Here is a 26,818-nt window from a genome sequence, read left to right as displayed (position 1 = left end):
TCTCTGATACAATATAAGGATTTTTTTTTTTTTCCTTTTGCCTCACCTAAAAAGAACAAGGAATTGGGGAATCTAAGTCCTTATTCTAGGCTCATTGAACCCTGAACAAACCCTGAACAAGTCACTTAACCATAGGGATTCCAGGAATCAATTCCCTTCAGTCTAGCAATTGTTTAGCCATGGAAGGCCTCCTGTCTAGCTTACAAAGCTGGCATTCAGTTCTGCACCCTGCCATTAATTCTGACCACACTTCTCAGAAGAATGGTGTGGCCAAACTTGAAGAGATATTCTCCAAAAATGGAGTCCAGTGTTGGAGGTTGCAACATTTGGCCTTTTGTGTCAGCAGCATGAGGGCCACCCCTGGGGGGGGCGCAGGGGGGGAGCCTGTGGAGGGCGGGTGGTGGTATGTGTGAATGAAAGGGCACACTTCACAGGGGAACCCAGGCACAATTCGAGCTCAGTCAGTTGCAGACCGGGCTGGAATGTGCTTTGGGCGGTGCGGTGGGCGGACTCCTACACAAACAGCATTCTCACAAGAGAGCCTACCTGGATTGAAATAAAAAATAATATTTAATAAATCCTGGTCTCCCCACGTGATGGCATTCTTGTACTTCTGGTACAGAGGGTACAACATGTCCTCCCAAGCCAAGCCTGTTGGAATCATGCTGTTCTGCAAAAGAGAAAACCATCAGAGGGGCTGAGGCAAAACAAATACATCCTATCCCCTGAGAAATGATGGAGAGGAACTGGTTCCCCCAAACCCTCCAGGAATGAAGCAAATACAGTAGGGGTTCTGCTAGTCTCAAGTCATAGGACAAAGCAAAACTAGAGCTGGAAACCATAGAGTTTTGCAGGATGGATAACACATGGATACAAGAGGGACCAGGAACCAGTAGCAGGGGCTATCATTTCTACTAAGAAAACTGTGCCCAAATTGAACCTCTTCTTCTCATGCTTAATTCTTGCCTCAGAAGTGACGGAACAAAGTACAGATAGCAGATTTAAAGTATCGAAGCAAAAACACCTTTTCCTTGTCTTAATATAATTTGCTTTTAAAATAAAAGCAACACATTCATAGACTAAATAATTCAAACAGCACACAAAGATAAGATTAAAAAGTAAAAATATTCTTCCTCCATCTTCCTTCCATCTCCACCCTCACTTTCCCCAGAAATATCCACAGTTAACAATTAGGTATTCTCTTAGATATTTTTCTGGAAATTTCTAAGCCATGAAAGAGATCACACTTCATGGTACCATGCTTTGTTGCATTTTCACTTTTCCCCCTCAATATTGTTTAGAGATCTTATTTTTATTACTCATAGATTGATCTGAGTCTTAATAGGAGGACGAGTTTTTTCAAAAAAAATTTTTGACGGTTCTCTACTGATGTTCATTTAGGCTCTTTCCAGTTCTTTACTAGGATAAAAGATGAGGCCATGAGCAGCCTTGTACAAATATCTCTGTATACTTATATAAATATATCCTGAGGAAAATTCCGCAAAATTTCCCATGGTTTTTGAAGCTTTGGGTATACACAGAGTTCCAACATTATAGAATTCAGAAATGCAACATAGCATTCCTGAAGAGCAACTCTGGTGAAGCTTTAAATTCCATAACCACCTGGACTTTTCCTGAACAAATATTTCATAACATTCCAAATATTTTCCTCTTCCCCGGCTCCTTCCATTCTCACTGACAAGCAACCTACTTCCAAAATCAATACACTGACAACCTGGGAACATCACTGTTGAAATTTCTAAAAATCGCAATTTTTAAACATGAAATATAAAGTATTTCCTTACCTTAAACTGGGTACTTCTTATGCGAGTTAAATTCATCAGCATGACTCCTGAATTAACTCCTGCAGAGCCATAGAAAGGGTGCCGAGCAAAGCGACTGTACCAGCCAATCTTGGGGATTTCGTGCTCGGGGGCCATGGCTGCAAGCTGTGTGGCATTAAATTGCCTCAGAAGCTTCCAGATGTCATCAACGGGTCTCAGGAAGAGAACATCCGTGTCCACGTAGAGGAGTGAATCCACATCCTTTAGAATCACCTTTGTGTGTTTGCGGGAAGGAGAGAGAAAACAAAATGAAAACAAATCAGAAACAAATGAAGTGGCCTGATGTGGCAACAGCACCACTGACTTCAGTGGTCAATGTCGAATTCTAGAAAGGGTACCACGCTCTTAGCTTCCATTCCTCCCATCTCCCTTGACTTCAGGGATAATATTAAGTGATGGGCAGAGACTCAAAGGAAAATAATTCTTAATTCAGGATGGTTCAATTCCAAGACCCTACGGTATATTTGGTAAGGGTTGAAATTTCAAAGGAGTGACCACATCAGCTCATGGACTGAGACTCCCTCTTCTTTTATTCTCCAGTGAAGCCATCTGTCTTTCTCTCTTAGTTTTCTCTTGGAACAGGAGGGTCTGGCATTAGACAAATTGAAGTGGACAATCTCTAGACCAGCTCACGCCAGGCTTTGAGGTAAATAGTCTGTCTCTGGATCCATTTCTTCTAGTGTTGATGGGTATGACTGCATCCTTGTGCAATGACATTTTCAGCTAAAATTTAGTCTTGGGAATTGGTAAAACGAATCATCAGTCAGCTTTGTTTGCAGATCAGAACTGGCAAACTTCTCTAAAGGGTCAGAGAGTAAATCTTTCAGGCTCTGTTGCCACAATACAGATCTGTCATTATAGTACAAAACTTAGAACAATGTGTGAACGAATGGGTGTGGCTGTGTTTCAATAAAACTTTATTTATGGAGATTAAAATCTGCATTTCATTTAATTTTCAGATGCTACAAAATCTTTTGATTTTTTTCGACTGTTTGAAATGCAAAAGCCATTCTTCGTTCATGGGCTGTGATTTCCAACCTCTGTTGCAGTTCAGTGAAGCCAGCCACTTAAAGCGATTGAGTTCTCCTGTCCTAACTGCTTAGCTTAGCAGAGTTTTGCCCTGGGGTTTGAGACTTCAAAGTCTGTTAGTGATAGTGTTATTTGCCTTGTTTTACCATTGTTCCCCCAATTTAGTGGTTGCTTAATTAATCATCCTAATTACATAACAACACTTGTAATGGGCTGAATGCCTGTGTCCTTTCAAAATTCATAATTTGAAGTCCTAACCCCCAGTGTGATGGATATTCATAGGTGGGGTCTGTGGGAGGTAATTAAGGTTCAATTAAGTCTTCAAGAAGAGATGGGTACCCTTATAAAAAGAGATGCCAGAGGGGTGCTTGGGTGGCGCAGTGGGATCGAGCCCCGCATCGGGATCTCTGCTCAGCAGGGAGCCTGCTTCCTCCTCTCTCTCTGCCTGCTTCTCTGCCTACTTGTGATCTCCCTCTGTCAAATAAACAAAAATAAAAATTTTAAAAAATCTTAAAAAAAGAGATGCCAGAGAACTTGCCGTCTTTCTCCACCATGTGAGAAAACAATGAGAAGCAGTTATCTCAAGGCAAGAAGAGGTCCTTCACCAGAACCCAACCATGCTGGCACCCCGATCTCAGACTTTCAGCCTCCAGAAAGGTGAGGAGATAAACTGCTGTGTTTTAAGGCACACAATCTCTGGAATTTTATTATGGCAGGCTAAGACAATATTCCATTGGGATCCCCAATATTTAAAATTGATGAAAATGCATACTGTATGATACAGGTATCATGGAAATTTCAGACTTGAATGATTTCAGAGCTTATATGATCAGCTCCAGGATCTAGCTTTCGTTCCTCATCTACTAGAGGAACAGATTTTACCAACTGATGAAATTAAGAATATTGATCACCTGCAATTTTATAAGAGAAATTATCTTGACATCTATTTTAACAAAATTTTAGAATTAGGATAAATTCTTCAAATTGGACACACAAACTTCAAAAAAAAATTCCTGGGATTCTTATTCTAAGAAGATGTTCATAAAACACACATTTTCGGGGCGCCTGGGTGGCTCAGTGGGTTAAAGCCTCTGCCTTCAGCTCAGGTCATGATCCCAGGGTCCTGAGATCGAGCCCCACATAGGGCTCTCTGCTGGGATCACAATTAGGTAGAGAGGCAGGCAGAGAGAGAGAGGAAAGGAAGCACGCCCCCCGCTGAGCAGAGAGCCCGATGCGGGACTCGATCCCAGGACCCTGAGATCATGACCTGAGCCGAAGGCAGCGGCTTAACCCACTGAGCCACCCAGGCACCCTAAATAAATAAAATCTTAAAAAAAAAAAAAAAAAAAAAAAAAAAAAACCACAATTCTTTTGTCAAAGAGTACACGCATGTATAAGTTTGATACGTGTGGCCAAACCACTTCTCTCCAAATGGACTGACTTAGCCTTTGGCCAGCAATGCAAGAGGCTGCCTCTTACCCCTCACCTTCGCCAGCGTCCTGTTTGGTCATGCTTTCAGGCTTTGGCCTACATGGAGCACACTCAGAGAGACTTAGCCTGTCAGTTCATTTCAGTTTGTGTTTTCCTACAAGCCTTGCCCTGGTCGACTGTTTGGGATCCAGCACTGTGGCAAGAGATGATGCATGTCTGGAAGACCAGTGACAACCATTTAAGGGCACTTAAATACCAGCGCTGTCCCCCACCAGACAGCACCCCCATAGGCCCCAGATCTGAGAACCCATGCATGGGAAGCTCTCCCCACACCATCCTTCTCCAGAGCTATATCTAATCCCTCCTCTGCTGCTTTGATTTTAGAATCAAAGGATTCTGGACTAGGATTTCTGGACTAGGACCAATGGATTTCTGGACTAGGACCAATGAACAAGGAAGAAAAACTCAGGAGTAAATTTTATGGCTACTATTTTTGGAAAACTTGCATGTCTTCAGTGAAGATGGCAAAGCCAGTTCAACATACCCTACAGAGGCAAATCAGGGCCTGTGGGTCAAATTCAATCAATAACGGAATTTTAAAAAATTTTTAATATATAATCTTTTTTAAAAAATTGAATTAGTTACCAATATTTTGTGAAAACTGAAGATTTCTCAGAAATCCCTACATGTCTGTCTTGAAACAAAACAAACAAACAAAAACTAAAAAAACTCCGACAGCTCTGGCAAGAACAGCCTGTGTCCTCTAAGGGACAAATCTGCCGGTCCTTGTGGACAGGCACTCCCTTCGTCCTCAGTACATTCATACAATGAACATTTATGGAGGGTCCACTAGGTGCCACGTGTGACGATCAGTGACCGAGAAAGGAAAAAAACCTCCGTTCTCCTGTGGGAGTCAGATTATAAATAAGATAAATATATTGATTATGGAGTCCATAAGCAGGTGAAGAATAAAGCAGGAAGGACGACCAGGGATCCCAGGTAGGGAGGAGTCTGCAATTTTAAATAGGGCTATGGAGAGAAGTGTCACTCTGAAGGAGGTGAGCAAAGGAGAATAGAACAGGCTGGTACTTTTCCAGAACAGCACGGGACCCCTGTGGCTGGACCAGGGCCAACAAAGGAAGAAGAGTTGAGGACGAGGATAGAGGGTATGTGGGCCACTTAGGGCTTTGCTTGCCCTTGGAAGAACTCTGGTTTTTCCTCTGAGTGAGAGGAGAGCCACTGGGGAGCTTTGACAGGGCTGACACAGGATCTGACTTAGAGAAATGGTCACTGTGAATGCCATACTGAGGACAGACGATTAAGGTGCACAGAGGAAGCAGGGAGCCCAGGGAGAACAGCATCTTAGTAACTCAGGTGAGCTGTGTTGGTGGCTTGGCTCAGGGGGTAGTGACCCAGAGAGTGAGAAATGGTTAAATACTAAACAGAGTTTAAAGATAGGGCCAACAGCATTTCCTGATGGGCTGTAGGCACCACATAAGACAAAGACAAAAGTCAAGAGCAACCCGAGGGATTTTAACCTGAACGAAAGGTACAACAGAGTTACCGCTACTTAAGACGGCACCTGATCTGTGTCATTCCCAAATTACTTGTCTGGCCCTCGTGGGTACATACTGGCATGGTGGCTCAGTCGTTAAGTGGCTGCCTTTGGCTCAGGGCACGATCCGAGGGTCTTGGGATCGAACCCTGAATTGGGCCCATGCTTGGCGGGAAGCTTTCTTCTCCCTCTCCCACTCCCCCTGCTTGTGCTCTCTCTCTCGCCATGTCTCTGTCAAATAAATAAATAATATCTTAAACAAGAAAAAAATCGAGTTCAATTCCAGGCAGGATGACCCCGGCCCTGTGACTTTGGACAAGTCATTCTGTCTTTCCAGGTCTCCGTTCCCCATTTGTGAAAGGTGGAAAGCATCATCATCGTCACCACCTTCTCCCCAGGTTGTCCTAATGATCCAGGGAAATAACACACACAAGGTACTTGGTATAGTGGCTGCTACACAGTCAGTACTGTGTTTCTGTACTGTCACATGGTGTTATTGTAAGAAGTCTCTGTGTTTTCCCTTGTAAAGTATCAAGTGTAATTAGTTACCATTGCCATCAATGCCCACAGCGCTTCAAAATAATTGAACCACAAAAAGCCTTTAATACAGTCAAAGTCAAGCAGAGAAGTTTTTGAACCTTCTGATATCATCATAATCTACTTATTACCTTTACTGAAAGCTAGTACATAAGGCTTTTTTACTCTTTATTTGAAAAACAAAAGACCAGGGTGGGAGGGGGGAAAACCCACTCTTTCTATAACATTATGTCTCTGGAGGCTAATTCTGCAGCAATTATTGCTGGTATTAATTTGAAGAGGATCATTTGGCCATGTGATAATGGAAAGGAATATTTACTGAAAGGATATAAAATTAGCCATCCTAATTCCCTTATGGAAATCAGGCAGCACCAGAAATGAGGCCTTTGTTTTCTTAGGAAAGGGGGGGGCAGAAAGGGCACACAATTGCTATTTGTACCTCATCCTGCTGGCTGTAATGGGCGTTGTTGTCCCTGCTCCATTCACTGCCCTAACCTGGGTGGCTGTCCCCAGGGAAACCTGCTGGCTCTTTGTGCTTGGTGAGGACCAGAGGTTGGCCACAGGCAGCAAGATGATCCGGGACTCACAGGCTTACCTTCAAGTTTGTTTTGCCCCAACTCAGTTATTTGACAGTATAACTTAGTGGTTAAAAGCTCAGGGTTTGAAATCTAATTTCAGTAGCTCCCCGCAATCCATGAGGGTTATGTTCCCAGACGCCTAGTGGATGCCTGAGACCATGCAAAGGGACAAACCCCCTACACATACTGTGTTTTCTCTTATACTTATACGCCTGGGATGAAGTCTAATTTACAAATCAGTAAGAGGCTAACAACAACAATAAAATGGAAGAGTTACTACAACGTACTGTAATGAAAGTTATGTGACTGTTGCCTCTCTCAAAAATACCTTATTGCACCATCCTCACCCTTCTCCTTGTGATGATGTCAGGTGATAAAATGCTTAGGAGACTGCACGGAGTGAGGTGAGTGACGTGGGCACTGTGACATGGTGTCAGGCTACCAGTGACCTTCTGACCGGATGTGGGAAGGAGAGGATCCTCTGCTTCTGGGCTGTGCTTGATGGGGGGAACTGACATGGTGCAAAGTGAAATGCGGATAAGCGGGGCGACCACTGTATCTGTGTTCAAATTCCAATTCCCGCATGAACTGTGTGGTCATGGGCAAGCGACTTGTGCTCATCCTGTAAGTGGCATTGGCCACCCACTTCGGGGCGCTGCCGGGACGATGAAATGAGACCGGGCGATCGAAGGCCCTGGCAAACAACCAGCAGACACTCAGTGGACATGCCATAGTCTCATTATCATCCTGTCTCACCAGGGCTAGGATCCTTGATTCACACCTGGGGGAACAAGCACTTGGCTATAACAGTAGAGGCAGTTGTAGTAGTAGTAATGACAGAATGAGGCACATTGTCTGGTCTCCAGGAAGTCTAATGGGGGAGGCAGATAAGAGGCAAAGCAAAGTGAGGTGTGCAGGATGATGGGGTAGGACAGAAGCACACAGCAGGGTGCCTAAACCAGCCTAAAGTGAAAGCAGGGAAGACTTCCCAGAAGAAGCAACATCTCAGCTGAGCCATATGTGAACATCAAGGCAAAGAGTCCTGCAGATCAGTGGAACACCATGTAGAAAGATCCATACCTGACAGAGAATGTGGCACAGGATGAGATGGCTAGGTGCCCAGGGTCAGGGCAGGAGGAAGGGGGCGTGGCTAGAGCAGACAGTGGGAGAGCCAGAGAGCAATTAGGCTGGCAGAGTGGGGAGGGCCCAAACGAGCTATGCCCATACATTTGGACTGGATCCTGAGAGCAAAGGGGAGATGTCAAAGGATGTAAACCAGAAACCCCAAGGTCAGACACATCCTCTCTTACTCACACTGCCCACATCCAACCATAAAGAGTCCCATCAGTTTCTCTTCCAAATACATGTGAATCTGCCCTTTTCTCTCCCTTTCCATCACCTTTTCTGAGTTCAAGGCATGATTACAGCTCCCCTGGAAGTCTGGACAGGTCTGTTTGCTAGTCTCACTGTGTCCCTACTGACTTCCCTTCAACACATTCCTCCCAGACCAGCCAGAGGGATGTTTAATCTTTGACCCATGGGGTATTTACAAGTGTGTGGTTTGATTTCCAAATATTTGGGATTTTCCAGATTTCTTTTTGTTTTTCATTTCTAATCGAATCCCCCTGTAGTCCGCAAGCACACTCTACATGATTTCAATCCTCTCAAATTTATGGTCCAGCATATGGTCCATCTTGGGGAATGTTCCCCAAACATATGAAAAGAATGTTAATTCTGTTGTTATTGGGTGGAGTTGTCTACCAATTCTCTAGCTGTCAATTAGGTCACTCAGTTGATAATGTTGTCAAGAACTTCCATGTCCATACTGATTTTCCATTTGTTTATTAGCTCTGTGGAGTTTTTTCTCCAGACACTAAAGAAGGAGGGGGGGGGGGAATTGTGAAATTACTGCAAATTCACTTATATCAACAGGTATGATTAAGATCCAATGGTTTATTTTTGCTTTTGGTTCCCTTGCGTCAGGAGACATACTTAGTAAGGAGGTGCTATGGCCAATACCAAACAGGTTACTGCCTGTATTCTTCTCTAGGATTTTTATGGTTTCAGGTCTCACATTCAGGTCTTTAACTCATTTTGAATTAATTTTTGTGTATGGTCGAAAAAAGTGGTCTAGTTTCACCCTACATCCAGAAAATGCACTACTAGGTATTTACTGAAAAATTTAAAAAAAAACTAATATAAAGGGATACAGGAAAACTGATGTTTATAGCAGTGTTATTTACAATAGCCAAATTATGGAAACAGCTCAAGTGTCCATTGACTGATGAATGGATAAAGAGAAAATGGTATATATACACAATGGAATATTATGCAGCCATAAAAGTGAATGAAATCTTGCAACATGAATGGAGCTAGAGAGTATAATGCTAAGCAAAATAAGTTAGAGAAATACAAATACCATGTGATTTTACTCATATGTGGGACTTAAGAAACAAAACAAATGATCATAGGGAAAAAAAGAGAGAGAGAGGGAAGACAAGAAACAGACTCTTAACTATAGAGAACAAACTGATGGTTATCAGAGGAGAGGTTGGAGGGGGGGAAATGGGTGAAATAGGTGATCAGGATTAAGCAGTACACTTGGTGTGATGAACACTGGATGATGTATGGAAGTGTTGAGTCACTATATTGTATACCTGAAACTAAATTGCACCCTTAACGGACTGTAATTTAAATAAAAACTAAAACAAAGAAAACCCTAGATGTGATTTGGTGCCCATCATTCATATTCACACTTTGATTACAGTCAATTATCAAAAGGGGAGTGTTGAAGTCTCCAAGTCAGATTGTGGATTTGTCTATTTGTCTAAGTATGTTTTTTGCCTTATTGATCTGGAAGCTTGTTATTAGATGCATACTTATTTAGGTTGGTTACAACTTCTTGACAGCTTGATCCTTATATGGTTATGAAATATTCAGGAGACTTTTTAAAAAAAACCTACATTAGAAGATGCCACTTTCATTCTTAAACCCCTTCAAGACTTATCACTACACTTGAAATAGTCACATACATACCATGGCCCATAAAAGGCCCTGCAGGATGGACATGCTCTGCCCACCTCTCTAACCTCATCTTCTATCAGTGGCATTTTTTTCACCTCCTAGCCTAATCTAAGTTTTTTCTGGCTTCAGGGACTTAAATTTTTTCTTATCACTCTGTTACTGTCAAAGTCAGCAGAGGTTGGGGAGCAAAATAACAACATACTATGGAGCCAATAAGCTCTTGATTCTGTTTGTACATATGGCCAGGGTCTTCTATGTTGGGAAACGCTCTTAAGTCTCTGCTGAGACAGACACTAACATATAAATCTCCTCTTTCAGAAGGAATAAAAATTGAAATTATGTATTTACCAAGGAATCGTTTTTTGAAATGTTCCCTCATTTCACTCCCTAAGTTCATGATATCTGAGGTGAAGGAGATAAGGTCTCCAAATGTGCTTAAAAAGAACATCTTTATTGGGGCGCCTGGGTGGCTCAGTCGGTTAAGCATCTGCCTTTGGCTCAGGTCATGATCCCAGGGTCCTGGGATCCTGAACTCATGTCAGGTTCCCCTCTCAGCAGGGAGTCTGCTTCTCATTCTGACCCTTCTTCTTGCTTGTGCTCTCTCTCTCTCAAATAAATAAGATCTTTTAAAAAAAAGAATATCTTTATTGACTCTGAAATACATGCACAGCGTCTGATGCTTTAGTCAGTTTCAAGGTTGCAAGCTATTGTTTCATTTTTATTTTTTAAAAAGATATATTTATTTGTTTGTTTGTTTGTTTATTTGCTGTAGAGGGGGAGGGGCAAAGGGGGAAGGAGAGAGAGATCGAGATCCTCAAGTAGACTCCTTGCGGAGAGCAGAGCCCGACTCTGGGCCTGATCCCAGGATCAGGGATCATGACCTGAGCCAAAATCAAGAGTCAGATGCTTAACTGACTGAGCCACCCAGGTGACCCTGTAAGCTACTGTTTTAGATAATTGCCTAAAGAATCAAAGCTGTGATTAGTGTGTAAATGGATGTTCCCAAGTCGTACCTGCTGATGTGAATGACTTGGCAGTAATTTGATGTTTGTCCCCTCTTTGTGAGTCTGTCCATTAAGCTCCATGAAGCTTCTGTAATTTATAGAAAGCACCTTCCTTGTCCTGTTAGTGAAGTGCTTCCAAAATCTTTTCCCCATAGAAGCAGAGCTTTCTACTCACTGTTTCTGGAACATCCAGCTCTGACTTATCCTCTAGATCTAAGCTCAGATCTAAGCTCAGTAAGGTTTCCTGGAGAGACCCATCACCTCCGCCTTCCCAGTCCCATCATTGCAAAACCCTACCACTTTCTTTGTACCACTCTTCTTACACCAGTGACTTTTGCAGCATGATTTTCTCATATTGCTTGCTTCCTTGATTAGACTAGAAGCAACCAACCTGGAGGCTGACGCACCACGTGACCCCTGTCCTAACTCAGACCACCAGGTATCCTGCACCAGTACCGGCAGATAGGGCCTGCCATGTCCCTAAGCCCTAACACTAACTCTAGGTTGTGTTTTCAGGTTTCTGTCCCCAGGGGACTGTCCCCTAAGTCCTCCAGATTGGGACCCCAGAGCCACACCCCAGGAGTCCACCTGCCACCCAGGAGTAAACCGTGTCCTTTGGACCTGCTCAAAGCCCTCAGAGCAGGAGAAACCTGCATTCCCCCATGAGGCCACCCCCCACCTTCAGTGCCCCACCAGGCCACCAACACGGAGTCTGACGCTCAGCCTGAGCCCCTCCCTCAACTCTGTCCCCAGAAAGCTCCCCTCAGCTGGGGCCCTCACAGGAGCCATGTGTCCCTGGCCCAAGTTCCCTGGTGGTCGCAACACACACCTAGCCAGAAAGCGCTCTGAACAAAGGGTATGAGTGTGGCCCGAATCACTGCACAACGCCGGGCAATTCTTACGAGCTTTCTGCCCAAATCCATATCAATCTGGGCAGAAAGCTCGTGAGAATTGGCGGGAAATGCCCAGTGACCCCCTTCTAGCTGTGCAGGCCTTCAGGGGAGCTGCCTGGGCCTGGCCTGGGGTTCCAAGTGGTCGTGGTCCAAACTTTGCGAGAAAGCACTCTAAAAGCCAGGTGCACAGGTGGTCAAACCCTCCCTCTACTCAGCTGCCTGGGGTGCCGGTCTCAAGGCCAGCAGTTCAGCCTGCCCTGCCCCTAGGCCTGAACCCGAACCCTAGGTTGGGTTTTCATGCTTCCATCCCCAGGAGCCTATCCCCCAAGCCCTCCAAATTGGGGACCCCTGAGCCACACACCAGGACTTCACCTGCCACCCAGGAGGAAACCGTGCCCTTTGGAGCCGCTCAAGACCCTCAGAGCGGGAGAAACCTGCATGGCTCCCTGAGGCCACCCCCACCTTTAGTGCCCCACCAGGCCACCAACACGGAGCCTGAAGCTCAGCCTAAGCCCTTCCCTCAACTCTGCTCCTGGAAAGCTGCCCTCAGCTGAGGCCCTATGGGAGCTGGGTGCCCCAGCCTGAGTTCCCAGGTGGTCGCAAATGCACCCAGTCAGAAATCGCCCTAAACAGCTGGCGTGAATATGGTCCGAGTCGCGGCACAACGCCAGCCAATTCTCACAAGATTTGTGCCCAAATCGATATCGACTTAGGCAGAAAGCTCATGAAAATTGGCCGCAAACCCCCCGGCAAACTCCCTTCCGGCTGTGCGGGCCTTCAGGAGAGCCTCCTGGGCCTGGCCCAAGATCCCAAGTGGGTCTCGGCCCAAACCCTGCAAGAAAGCACTCTAAAAGCTAGGTGCACACATGGCCAAACCCTCCCTCTACTCAGCCCTCTGGGGAGCCAGTCTCAGTGCAGGCAGATCCCGCCTGCCATGCCCCTAGGCCCTAACCCTTACCCTAGGCTGGGTTTTCAGGCTTCTGTCCCCAGGGGCCTGTCCTCCAAGCCCTCCAGATTGGGGACCCTGGAGCCACACCCCAGGAGTCTGCCTGCCACCCAGATGGAAACTGTGCCACTTGGAGCTGCACAGGAATCCTCAGATGGGGAGAAACCTAAATGCCTCCCTGAGGCCACACCCAAATTCGGCGGCCCCCCTTGTCACCAACCTGGAGCCTGTAGCATCATGTGACCCCTGTCCTCAACTCAGACACTGGGGGATCCTGCCTCAGCACTGGCAGATTGGGCCTGCCATGTCCCTAGGCCCTAACTCTAACAGGTTGGGTTTTCAGGCTTCCATCCCAAGAGGCCTGGCTCCCAAGCCCCCCAGATTAAGGACCCATGAGTGACAACCCTTGACTAACTCTAGGTTGGGTTTTCAGGCTTCCATCCAAAGAGGACTGGCCCGGAAGCCCTCCAGACTGGGGACTCCTGAGCCACACCCCAGGACTCTGCCTACCATTCAGGAGGAAACTGTGCCCTTTGCAGCTGCGCAAAACCCTCAGAGGGGGAGAAACCTGCATGCTCCCCTGAAGCCACCCCCACTTTCGGTGCTCCCCAGGACACCAACACAGAGCCTGATGCCCAGCCTGAGCGCCTCCCTGAACTCTGCCCCTGGAAATAGGGCAGAGATGCTGTGCGTCTAGTTAACTTTTGAAGTCCATGTGTCTATCACAATGCCTGGCATAGAGATTAGGCATCCAGTAAATGCTCACATAAACTAAGGAATTCAACTGCTGAGCTGTCTCAGAATCACTATAAAACATTAAATTCAAGGCTAATGGTAGATTAGGACAGGTCCTGAGAAATGAGAAATGAATTACAGAAGATTCCCGTTCCTGAAGACAAAACTAACATAACACCTCCCACACCAATGAATGTCCTTTTGTTTGTGTGTCTAATACACCTCCCTCCTCTGTTGATAAGACAACTAGGTGTTAAGTATATAATTCCATTTCCTTACCTCTCAAACAATTCTAAAAAGCCCTGACAACTGAAGGAAAAGAAAAGGAACCAGAGGAGGAAAGGCAGAACAGAAGCAAAGACAAAGAAGCCATTCAGATCCAAGTAGAACTGAACCAGAGAGAGGGACCCTTTGGAAAATGACACCAATGTTTATCAGAAGGCAAAAATATTTAAAGAGGGTCAAAGCAGGAGGTGGAAACAGAGAGGAGGAAAAGACAGGGTTTCAAGAAGAAGAGAAGAAGAAACATTTTTTTTTTGGCCAGGTGAATATATCACATATATGGGAAAATATAGAGACCTGCTTAGAACGAAGATAGCCACAATTCAACTACACAGAATCAGCGAGGCACAGTGTCCATCTGTACCAAATGGGACTATGGGTAAGGAAATGGTGCTCCCATGGAAAGGCACAAGAAATACAGACACTGTTTCAGCGTGGCGAGATGAAGGGCTCTGGAGATGGACGGTGGTGATGGTTGCACAAGAGTGTGAATGTACTCGGTGCCACAGCACTGAACACTGAAACATGGTTCAAACCATTTTATACTGTATATAGTTTATAATAAAAATGGGGAAAAATGAAGCACAGGCACCGTTATTCTATCTTTTCAATTAAAGCCTGCTTTACACAATGTGCTTCGTGCTATTGTTTAAGCTATTTCTGCCTTTGTGAATTTTTACTTCCCTAAACCCTTCCCTAAATTTTCAGTTTTTCCAAAATCATCTTTCATTCTTTCATTTCCTCAGTTCTATCAGGTCCCTATCCTTTTTCATTTCTTTTCTTGTTTTCAAATATCAGTCCTACAGCACACTCTTGTCCAGGCAAGATGTCTCTCAAAGTTGGCCAAGAAAGGAGCAGGGAGAGTCTCCCCTCTGCTACCTGCCTCCTTCTCTAACAGAGATCCCTCTCTCGGTGGGCAGACTCTCGGAAAACATTCAATGACCCCTGCCCCTTCTCATTCTACAGAAAATTCAAGTGGATGGACTAGAGCATCTATGGTTATCTGGACTTTCTGCTCTGGGACCAAAATTCCAAAGTCTCCAAACCAAAAACAGAAAGGAAAAGAAATTCTACATATCAAAATAAATCTGCAATCTGGTAAAAATAAGTACCCTTTCCCCACACCATTCCTTCATTTTTTTTTTTTTTTGAAAAAATGCACACTGGAATTATATTGAAACAGGTTATTATAGGCACAATAATTACTAAGAAAAGAGAGAAAGCTGAATACGAATCCACTTTTCTACGGATGTCTGGGTAATCTGAGATGTCCTCTAGTAAACAGAGGTGGGAATCTGAAAAATGTAAAACTGATCAGAAGAGGTTATGGCTCAAGACCCATGTAAACAATAATCCTGTAAAATAATTAGGTAGATAAGATGCTATTCTGACTAAATAATTATAATAGTTAAACCACTCATATAACACTTATGTTAAATCATTTAATCCTTTCAACAACCCAATGAGCCAGTACTATATCCCCATTTTACAGGTGAGGAAACTGAGACACGGAGAGGTTAAGTTACTTGCCCAAGGTCACAGAACTATACGAAATATTCTATCAGCAGATATTTTTGTCAATAATTTACAAATGTACAGGAATAATAATCCCTTCCTTTACTCAGTGCCTTTTGTATGTTAAGCCTCATTCTGGGCATTTCATATACATTGTTGCTAGTGCCTCAACAACCTCACTAGGGTGGAAATATTACCCCCATTTAACAGATGAGCTGAAATGGCGTATCTCAGTTCACCACGAGAAAAATGGCAGCACCAGGGTGAACCCAGGGCTCTGTGACACCAGGGCTCACGCTGATGTTCATCTAATGCTCACTGGACATGTTCACAACGTGAATGATGGATGTGGTCGGTCCGAGAGTAGTTGTTTCTTAAACTTCTGTGTATGTACCTGACAGTCATCTAGGAACAGAGGGAGGATTCCCAGACCTTACCCCAAATTCTGAATTATTAGGTCTGGCATAGGCCCCTAGAACCTGCATATTGTAGGTACATATGCATGTGTTTTTAAATGTTTTATTTTGAGACCATTTTAGACGTTCAGAAGACTTTTACAGAAAGAGTCCGGAGAGCTCTCAGTATTCTAACTGAGCTTCCCCCTGTGTTATCATCTGACATAACCACTGAGCCTTTGTCAGAACTAAGAAATTAACCTTGTACAACACTATTAACTAAACTATACATTTGATTCTGATTTTAGCAGCTTTTTCAGTAATTTCCTTTTCTGGTCCAAAATCCAATTGAGGATGCCACATTGCAATGAGTTGTTACATCTTTCTTGTCTCCTCCACTAGGTGATAGTTCTTCAGTCTTTCCTTGTCTTTTCATAATCTTGGCACCTTCCAAGAGTACAGGTCAGTTACTCAGTAAAAATCACTCAATTTGGTGTCTGGTGTTTTCTCATGATTAGACCGAGGTTATGCATGGTCAGGAAGAATACAGCAGAGGTGAGGTGCCCTTCTCAGTGTATCATATCTGGGCATACATGGTGCTGATACGTAGTGATGTGAACCTGGGTCACTTGGCTCTGGGGCTGTCCGCCAACATTCCCCACAATAAACATACTATTTTCCCTGTCGTAGTTGCCAAATGTCCTGTTTCTGGTTAAACATTTACCCCGTACTTTTAGCATTCACTGGTAGATCTTACCTGCAGTCCTTAGTATGATGGTGTTCTAAGTGTCATTTTCAATTTTCCTCATATTTTCTGCAAGTATTCATTGGCAATCTTCCATAGGAAAGAGCTGCCATTTCTTCCCACTCATTCAATCTTTCTATTATGAATTTATATGTTTGGGCTTATGGAAAATTATTTTATTTGGGGGGTTATAATTCAATACTGTCATTATTTATTTTGCTGCCCAAACTGTTCCAACTCTGGTCATACGGGGCTGTCAGATTGGTTCCCATGCCCTTTTGATTTGACCCCCCTCCTTCCTTTCTTTTTTCTTTTCCTTTTCTTTCCCCTTCATTGCTTCCTTCCTTTCTCCTTCCCCTCCTCTTCTTTCCTCTCCTCCCATATCCTTTCCTTTCCTTTCATTCCCTTCCCCTCCCCTTCCTCCCTCCCTTCCTCCCATTTTTTTATTTTAGCACATTGTTAATTGCCAGCCTCACAACACACTCTGCTTCTAGCTTCTTTCAGTGGATAGAGCTAGGAAATGCATGTATGTATACTAACCACTGCATACACATACATCTATAATTATCTCTCTATCCGTCTGTCCGTCGATCTCTTTATCCGCTTAAAAACATGAGTCCACGTGGATTCCTGATCTCAAGAGCCTGTGTGCATGAGTGTGACTCGGAGAAATAATTTATTAAAGGTAAAGAGAATTTTGAGCTTTGATTATTGGGGTGTTGGGCTGAGATTTAAAGAATTGGATATGGTTTTAATAAGTGAGGCTAGGGGTGGGGAGTGAAGTGGCCAGGGTCTTGTCCCCAGGCGTTAGTTTGGAGGAGGATAATATGCTCTCAGGACAGTGGCGGAGCAGCCCGTCTGCAGTGGCAAGCCCTGATCTGGAACGATGCTGAAGAACGAACAGGAGAACTCAGTTGGAATGTGGAGGGCCCTGAACAAAAGGCTGAGGGTTTGGACTTGATCCTACATGGGAACGGGGACTCCAGGAAAGTTCTGAGCTCAGAATTCACATGCTGAGAGTAGCATTCAAAACCCGAAACCCCAGGAGTACCACGCAGGAGGGGAGGGACACAGATGGCAGGGAGACGAGTAAACAGGGCGATTCAATCATCCTGCTCTCTATGATCACTGCCGTGTTTATTTTTGTATTAATGTACATACAGCCAGACCCAGAACACCTGGTCAGAAAGAGGCCCGTACTTTCACGGTGTGTCTCTGTGTCCTTGCAAATGTGAGTGGAGAGCTTCGGTACCCTATGAAAAGCTTTGATGTTCTTGTTTTCTTCTCTTTCTGACTGGTTCGCCGTTTTCAAAAATTCTCCAAATTACACAATACATGAATGCAGGCTTGTGTGTTCTAAAAACACAGATAAGGCAGCAATCTGGGGAGTCAGAAATTCAAGTTGCTCTTTCCTTGCCTGTCCTCTGCACACCACTACCCCACGCCCCCACACCCTCTCTCCTTTCATTAGAATGAACTAATGATAACACTTCGGTGAACATCACCCTGGTGCTTTCTACACATTTATCTCTTCGTATATGCGATTGTAATATGGCTAGGCATTCAGATCTCAACTCAGTTGTTATCTCCTCAGAAGTCCCTCTCCCCATCATTCTTTAAACTCATAAAATTTTTTCCCCTAATTCTTATTACTACCCGAAGTTAATGTATAATTAACTTTTTTTTTTTTTTTTTTTTTTTTTTTTTTGGTCCTTCTCTGTTGGATTGAGATATAAGCTCTGTAAGCACAGGAAATTTGTCTTGCCCCCAATCATATTTCGAGGGACAGCTACATAGATGGGGCTCCGTAAACACCATTGAATGAATGGCTGTGTGTATCAATGTTTGTGTGCTCATATACATATGCATAAACATAGGTGCTTTCGGATTCTTTTTAACAGCAGTGGAATCCTGCTACACATACTTGCTAATTGTCTGCTTTGAGGTACTTTCCTCTCAGTTTGGACGCACAGAGAACAAAGGACTTCCTGTTCAATGTTGAATTCTCAAATATCGTATTTGATAATGTTAAAATAGTTTAAGTTGGGGGGAGAATCATGAACACTTAGAAAGTGTTGTTCCTATGTAGTGTTTTTTCCCTGTTTTTTAAAAAATATATTGGGAATTTGAACAAAAATAAATATCCATTTTTTTTTATTAAGTAGTGATCTATCATTTTAACAGTTTTGAGATTTAAAATTGGTCCTTAAATTACCAGCTTAAAACAGAGTGGCATAGGAGATGGTCTATCAATTTTTATTTTTGCTACTATTGTGCCCTCTTGTGGAATTACATGTAACTGACAGGCTCATTTTTATGAAGTTTTTTTTTTTAAAAAGAGCAGAACGTAACCAACGTCATGACTACAATCACACGTGGTCCCCATTAACAGGCTAGATTCCTCTGATCAGTTTAATCTTTGATCTCCATGCAGACAAAAGTCAGCCTGCCTCTGAACCGGGCAAATCAATGATGGCTGTTTAGAATGACTCTCCTAGAATTCTGGCTCATCAAACTTGTATTCGGTCTTTGATTTCATCATCTCAGCTGTGTGGCCAACTGTTGTATCAGCATGCAGGATGTTTTCCACGGGCCTTGCGTTACTGAAGTTACTGAAGGTATCTGCTTTCTCTGGTGCATTCTGAGATAATGGCTCTCTCAGATCTTCCATCTGCTTCCATCCCTTTTGGCTTTCTTCCTCCTGTTATCAGATGTTGCAATCCCAGCCAGCAAGTACACACTATCTTTCCCTGTTGACTGTAGACATCCTGTTGGCCATGGCAACTGTCATTTAGAACAGGCTCGTTTTTTAGTCAGACAGTGCCTCCCCAGAGGATGCATCCTCTGCTAGGGAGTTGCTGGAAACAGGATCATTGGGTTACCAGGAACTGTGGCTCTTCACAAGAATTGGAAGTTTTCTAAGAATGTTTTCCCTTTCCTTATTTTTGAGGATCAAATCTAACCGACATTTACTGAGTATTTACTGGGTGCAAGGCTGGACACTCTTAGAAGTGCGGTAGCTTCAATCTTGTATATTGCCTATGAAGGCACTTGCTCAAGCCTGGTTTGTAAGTACATGCTTCTTTCCTTCCTGCCTTCCTTCATTTGTTCATTCCTTCCTTCCCTTTGTCCACCCATATAAATAGTTTTACAGAGTGCCTTAAAAATATTTATTTTTTTAATTAATTAAAAAAAATTTTTAGATTTATTTTTCATTTATTTGCAGCATAACAGTATTCATTATTTTTGCACCACACCCAGTACTCCATGCAATCCGTGCCCTCTATAATACCCACCAATTGGCACCCCAACTTCCCACCCCCCCGCCACTTCAAACCCCTCAGATTGTTTTTCAGAGTCCATAGTCTCTCATGGTTCACCTCCCCTTCCAATTTCCCCCAACTCCCTTATTATTAGGCCTAGGGGTACAGGTCTGTGAATTGCCACAGAGTGCCTTTTGTGAACCTGTACTATGCATTACTCTAGGTGCTGGAGACCAAAGATCTTTTTCCTGATTGGAGGTACAGGCTAGTGAGAGAAGTCAAAAAATGGAACAAAGAAGTACATCAGGTAGTATTCTCAGTTCGAAGACAGGATAGGGGAAAAGCAAAGAGAGATGGTGGAGCAATTTTAAATACAACAGCCATATTAAACAACAAAGCAAAGACATGTGTACTTTTGTTGTCCCCATTAACAGTGGACGAACGGAAGGTTCAGGGGCGGAGGCATTTTGGAACACTTTGGTCATGTTTTGGTAATGGACAGGAGAAAACTCAAGCAAGAAGTAGAGCGGAGTAATTATACTATAGAAGAAACTTGGGCTAACTTCAACCACCTCATTTGCAGAAAGGATACAAATCAGTACATTCCTCAGAGTTGTGAAGAGTTAATGAAATCCTAACCCTCAAGAGCCTCAAAGCATGTGTCAAGTGCAGGAGACACTGCATGATCTTTGGGCCACCTATCATACATTCTTGTTTTAGGGCTATGGTCTGAAGATGTATCTTAAGCCCCTTTCTCAAACTATTTTCAACTGGCACCTCAAAGAAAGAAATGCATTTACATCACGACTCTAGCACAAGCATACGTAAATATATAAAAGAGAAACAAAAATTTCAAAAATGGCATTTGCCCTTACTATGGGCAACGCATGCTCATTATACTCTCCTACTTTAATTTTTTTCAAAATCTGATCATAATCCACTGAATTAATTTGAAGAGTTGCCAGTAAGTAATTTTCCACAATTTGAGGAATACGAGGATTGAAGTTAACAAAGGCTTGGTAAATAATTAAATGTAGGTAGGTAAACGGAGAGACAGACAGGAGGACATATTTCCATGTCTCCCACCGCATTTCCTACTTTCTAACTAACCACCAATTCTAATTCTTTAAATTGCTTTTTTTTTTTTATTTGTACCTTCATGTTGCTAAATAATATGCTTTAGTAACAGCTTTTTCTCTTAATCTATAGCACTTCTGACACCAAATGTGTCAATTCTCCAATCTGTGCAACGGCCTGGTGTCCTGTGATTCAATTATGACACTAACTACTGGTTGGTGCAGACCTCATAGGGGAAGGACCCAATCTGCCAAAACTGCCCCTCACTTCAGATGCCAATCATAGTACTCGGTTCTCACCCACACTTCTGCCTAATTTGGCTACATGTACATGAGAGTTCCTATGATCTGCTCCCCAGGCTGGATGATTTGCTAGAATAGCTTAAAAAACACTCACTTTTATGGATTTATTATAAAGGATACAGCTGAAGAGGTATAAGGGTGAGGTCCAGAGGGGTCCTAAGAACAGGAGCTTCCATTCTCACAGAGCATGGGCTATGCCACCATCCCAGCACACATATGTGTTTGCCAATCTGGAATCTCCTCAAGCCCCATACTTTGCAGATTTTTATGGTGGCTTCATCACATGGATATGATAGTTTATTAACTCAATCTCTAATCTCCACCTCCCCTTCCCAGAGGTTGGGGAGTAGGGTGGAAATTCCCAAGCTTCTAATCATGCCTTGGTCTTTCTGATGACCAGCCCCCATCCAGGAGCCCACCAAGAATTACTTCACTGGAACAAAAACCACTCCTCTCACCCAGGGAATTCCAAGGGATTTAGAAGCTCTGTATAAGGTGCTCCTAAACCCCAATTACTCAGAAAATTACAGACTTTTAGGAGCTGCATCAGAAAGAATGTCAAAGACCCAATACTGGAATGAAATATATTCCTAGCATCCTTATCACTCAGAAAAATCATAAGAGTTTTAGGAGCTGTGTATCAATAACCAGAGGCAGAGCCCAAATATGTATTTCTTACCATGTCACACATGCCTTGTCTGGTGACTTTATACTCTAGAAAATAATTTGGTTCCTTTTAACACAAACTCCCAACCCCACCATGTGTCTCAATACATATATCTCATCCCCCAACAGAGCATATCAAAATACCGATTGGGTCAATATACAATGTTATCTTATCATGGCCATTTAAACACTATTTATAATCAAGCCATGGAGTGAACCACAATCCTTGACCTTTCCATACAATTCTATTTTCCCTGGAATTAAGACTTGTCTTTTTTATGGTTAACATTTTGCTTGGTTTTATACATATGTAGCAAAGTTTATTCCACAGCTCCCTAAATGGCTTCCATCAGATTGCAGTGCAGCTGTTACCTTCTTTGCCTTGAAACCTCTTTTATGTCTCTTTTGTGGGATCCCTGCCTTCCAGGGTCCCACATCTTCCTCTTTTTTGATGCACTCCTTCATTCTGATGGAGCAGTGTATCAGCAGCTCCCTGAGAGAAGACTCAGAGGAAGTAAATATATTAAAATTGTGCACATCTGCAAATGTCTTGATTCTATCCATATGATTGATTTGTAGTTTATCTGGGTGTGGAATTCTAGGTTGGAAATGATAATGCTCTGATGTATAAGGCACTGATCCAATATTTTACCAATTCCAATAATGCTGTTGAGAAATCTGGAGCCCTTCTGATTTCTGATCCTTTGGATGTGAAATCTCCTCCCCCTCACCCACTGGCACCTAATTTGATCTTTTCTCCCTATTGCTCTCAAAGTTCAAGTCTCTTCTTCCATTTGATCTAGAGTGCTTTTGAATCCCTTGAATTTTTCAGGCAGTTATTGCATTCTTCAGCTCTGTGATTTCTGTCTGGTACTTTCTTCTGTTTTCTATCTTTTTGTTAAAATTTTGACTTTGTCAATTCATGGTTTTCTGACTTTGGTGAGCATCTTTATTGTTGTTACCTTTTTAATTAGGTAAATCACTTATCTCCATTTCATTAGGGTCTGTTTCTGGAGTTTTATCCTGTTTTTTTAAAATTTGGAACATATTCCTCTATTCCCTCATTTTCATTGACTCTCTGTGTTGGTTTTTGTGCATTAGGTAAAACAGTCACCTCTCCCAGTCTTGACAAAGTGATCTTGTATAGGAGATGAAGCTTTTCAGTCAACCTCAAACTAAGCTGTCCCTCAAGGCTTTGTGATGATTCACGCCACCTTCTTTGTTAGGGGTTGACAGTGTGCTAAGACCCATTTCGATATAGGTGGTATGGGTATTTTCTTGCTTGCCAAATATGTAGGAATCACTCAGTTAGTTTCTAAATTTCTTTCAGAGGGAATTGTTCCATGTGTAGGGGTAGCTTCAGTGTGTCCATGAGAGGAGGTGAGTTCATGAGGTTCCTACGTTGCCATCTTGGCCTGGAACCCTGAAAGTTGAAGCCAATTTACGTGATGCTGTCTATTTTTTTTTTTTTTTTTAATGTGATAGTCTTTTGATGGGTTCCCTCAATCTGGAAATCTATATCTTCTTGTTCTTAGAAATTTTCTTGAATTAATTTCAAGGCTGATTCCAACCCTTTTTGTACAGTTCTCTCTTTCCAGAATTACTGTTGTTCAGATGTTGAATCTGTTCTCTGTCTATTCATTTCTCTATTCTCCGTCTCATTGATTTTTATTGTTTATTACTCCAAATAATTTCCTCAACTTTTTCTGCAGTTTTTCAATTGAGTTGCTCATTTCTTTCTTTCTTATTTTTTTTTAAAGATTTTATTTATTTATTTGACAGAGAAATCACAAGTAGGCAGAGAGGAAGGCAGAGAGAGAGGGAGAAGGGGGCTCCTCGCTAAGCAGAGAGCCCAATGCGGGGCTCGATCCCAGGACCCTGAGATCATGACCTGAGCCAAAGGCAGAGGTTTAACCCACTGAGCCACCCAGGCACCCCGAGTTGCTCATTTTTGCTACCACATTTGAATCATAAACATTTTGGTTTTAGTCTTTAAATGTTTCTTTCTTTCTTTCTTTCTTTTTCTTTCTTTTTTTTTTTTTTAGAATCCTATGCTTCTCCATGTAATATCTTCTTTTATTTCTCTGAGGATACTAATGACAATTTCTTTAGAAGTTGTATTTATCTTGCATAGATTATTTGCTCTAAGTGGATGTTTTCTCTTTGCTTGTTTTGACCTCTGTCTTTCCTGTTAGAGGGCTTCTTCAAATGTCTAGTGATTTCTGGAATTCCATTAGTATTTAAGAGTCACTTGAAAGCATGTAGAGGGGACTTGTCAGCTGTGTGCTTCAGTGTAGCAAGTACTGGCTGTGTCGCCTTGACAGGGAATCCCCTGATATTAGTGTCCTTAAATTCCCACAGATATTTCTTTCAAATCCCTGTCTAAAAGGTATAATTTTCCTTGCAAGGTTCTGGGAACTATGTATGAGTAAAGTGTCTGGAGTCTTAACATTCATATGTAAGTTGTTGGGGTTTTTTTAAGATTTATTTATTCATCTTAGAGAGAGAGAGATCATGCATTTGAGTTGGGGGAGGCGCTTAGGAAGAGGTAGAGAGAATGTCAAGCAGATGCCACACTGAACATGGAGCCTGACATGGGACCCGATCACACAACCCCAAGATCATGATCTGAGTAGAAATCAAGAGTCGGACATCCAACCGACTGAACCAACCCACTGCCCCATATTTAAGTTTTTGATTGAATCTCATGTTTCAACACGATGCCCTCAGTTGTGCCTTTATTTTCCTAGTCCAGAGATATTCTGTTTTACCTTCTCTGGAAACAAAACCTCCAGTCTTTTGCCCAGGGTAGGAGTGAAGCAGATTCCCAATTACATGGTATAAAACATGCAATCTGGGAGACACTTGAACCAAACCCCATGATTTTAGGTTCATCTTTACTGCCACTTCCAGACATATCTGGTGCCACCAAATCACTGGCCTTTTGTGAGTTGTGTCATGTAACTCAATTACTTCTGGGCTTTCCTCACTGCTGGTTAAAGATACAGATGCCTCAAAGTAGCTAAGTTGGTTGCGACCATTCAAAACATATTTTGAGCCTTAATTGCATCCTCTCCTGTTCTTTTGTCTTTGACTAGAGTGTTTATGCTCTTTAAAAAATGAATTATGAATTTAAGTATAGTTTTAGGAAAGAATGAATTTCAATGCAAATATTTTGCTTGCCATCTCTAATCAAACCCAAGCCGAGGTGACTAAACTTCTCTCCCATTCTGAGAGCCCCTAAAATCCTTTCAATCAAATCTTCTGATTAACTCACCCTGAGTAAATTATGATTGCTTGCAACCAAAGAATCATGTTACAATAGGTAATCAACAAATATTAATGTTGATTTTTATACTGTGCTTCATAACAAACATGGTGATTCCAGAACTACTAGGATGGTAATCATGTTGGGGACAAAAAGACAATTAACTACAATGTGTCTGATATTTTAATAGTAGTGTTTTCTGCTGGTACATGTTATAATTGTCCTGTGTTGGTTATGTCTTGGCTAACTAGACCAAAAAAATGTTCTTGCTATTAGTCAAGATAAGGTCCTTTTGGGAAAAAAGTTAATAATCTCAGTAGTTTCATGCCACATATCAGTCCTCATAATAATAACAAGTAAAATAAAAATAGCAACTCACACTTACTATGTGCCAGGCACAGTCCTTAAGGGTGTTAAATATATTAGCTAATTTAAATTTTCACAACACTATTGTGTCAGTTGGTAATATTCTTATTCCCATTTTACAGATGAATAAATTAAGGCAAATAAAATTTCCCAAGTTTACAAAGTGGTAAATGGTAGAAGCATGAATTCAGATCTGAACATACGTGGGCTGTTTTAGAGTCTGTGGGTTTTGTTTTTTTGTTTGTTTGTTTCTTTGAGAGAGCAAGCAAGCATGAGCAGGGGAAGGAAGGGGCAAAGGAAAAGAGAAAGAATCTTAAGCAGGCTGCACACTCAGTGCAATGAGAGGCTTGATTTCATGACACTGAGATCATAACCTGAGCTGAAACCAAGAGTCAGACATTAAACTGCCTAAGTCAAACAGGCACACCCACAGTCTGTGGTCTTAACAACCACATCACACTGTCTCTGTATATTTCAAATTAATTTCTATCTCCATTAAATGCTTCCTAGTACCATGGCTATTAAGTTTCTTAAAGGCCCTGCTATTTCTGTGTGTGTGTGCGTGTGTGTATGTGTGTGTGTGTGCGCGCGCGTGTGTGTGTGTGTGTGTGTGTATTCCTCATCTTAACAGTAAAATAACTTTCTGAAGAAAAAAGTGTTACAAAACTAGCTATACTTTTTAAAAGATTTTATTTATTTATTTGAGAGAGAGAGCGTTGCAGCGGGGTGGGTGGGTGGTGGGCAGGGAGGAAGAGAAGCCTACACGGACTCCACACTGAGTACAGAACCCAGTACCGAGCATGGCCTGTGCCTCAATCCCATTGCCCTGAGATCACAACTGGACCCAAAATCAAGAGCTGCTCAAATGACTGAGCCACACAGGTGCCTAGAACTATGCATTCTTAAGTCAGATAGTTATCTACTGTCTGTCCTCTCTTGCATATCTTCCTTCATCTTCTGACAAGAACAACACTCCTTTCTATGAAAAAAACAAATCTCTGAGGTTTTTTCAGAAACCTCAGAGTTTCTGAAAAGGTGGAGACCCCTCTTGCCCATGGATTAGAATGTGATTTAACTTGGGCTACCCAGAGTATCTTATCTTACTGACTGTAACAATTGTTCAGGGATGAGCACATGAGCTGTGTAAGGCCAATCACAATATACTCCAAGGTTTTTATGACAGTTATTAAATACAACGCTTTTGTTTTCTCTTATAGCAGCTTTACTGAAATCTAATTTACATATCAATTCATCCATTTAAAGTGAATGATTCAATGGTTTCTAGTATATCACAGAGTTGTGCAACATCATCACAAACTAATTTTAGAACATTTTCAGCACCTCAAAAAGAAATTCTGGACAC

At 42.6% G+C, this 26,818-nt stretch overlaps 1 protein-coding gene across 1 annotated transcript in view; it reads right to left on the bottom strand.

The window, feature by feature from the left end:
* GXYLT2 (glucoside xylosyltransferase 2) overlaps positions 1–26,818 on the bottom strand; it is a 92,471-nt gene that overhangs the window by 15,489 nt on the left and 50,164 nt on the right. The window contains exons 4-5 of the mRNA XM_059161512.1: positions 1,806–2,057; positions 547–670 (exon numbers count right to left, since the gene is read on the bottom strand). Of these exons, the coding sequence (XP_059017495.1) occupies positions 547–670; positions 1,806–2,057 (376 nt within the window). The remainder of the gene's footprint in view (positions 1–546; positions 671–1,805; positions 2,058–26,818) is intronic.

Source organism: Mustela lutreola, chromosome 2 (assembly GCF_030435805.1).
Source record: "Mustela lutreola isolate mMusLut2 chromosome 2, mMusLut2.pri, whole genome shotgun sequence".
Lineage (NCBI taxonomy): Eukaryota > Metazoa > Chordata > Mammalia > Carnivora > Mustelidae > Mustela > Mustela lutreola.
Note: the sequence above shows the minus strand (reverse complement) of the source record. Positions and strands in the feature narration are given on the sequence as shown.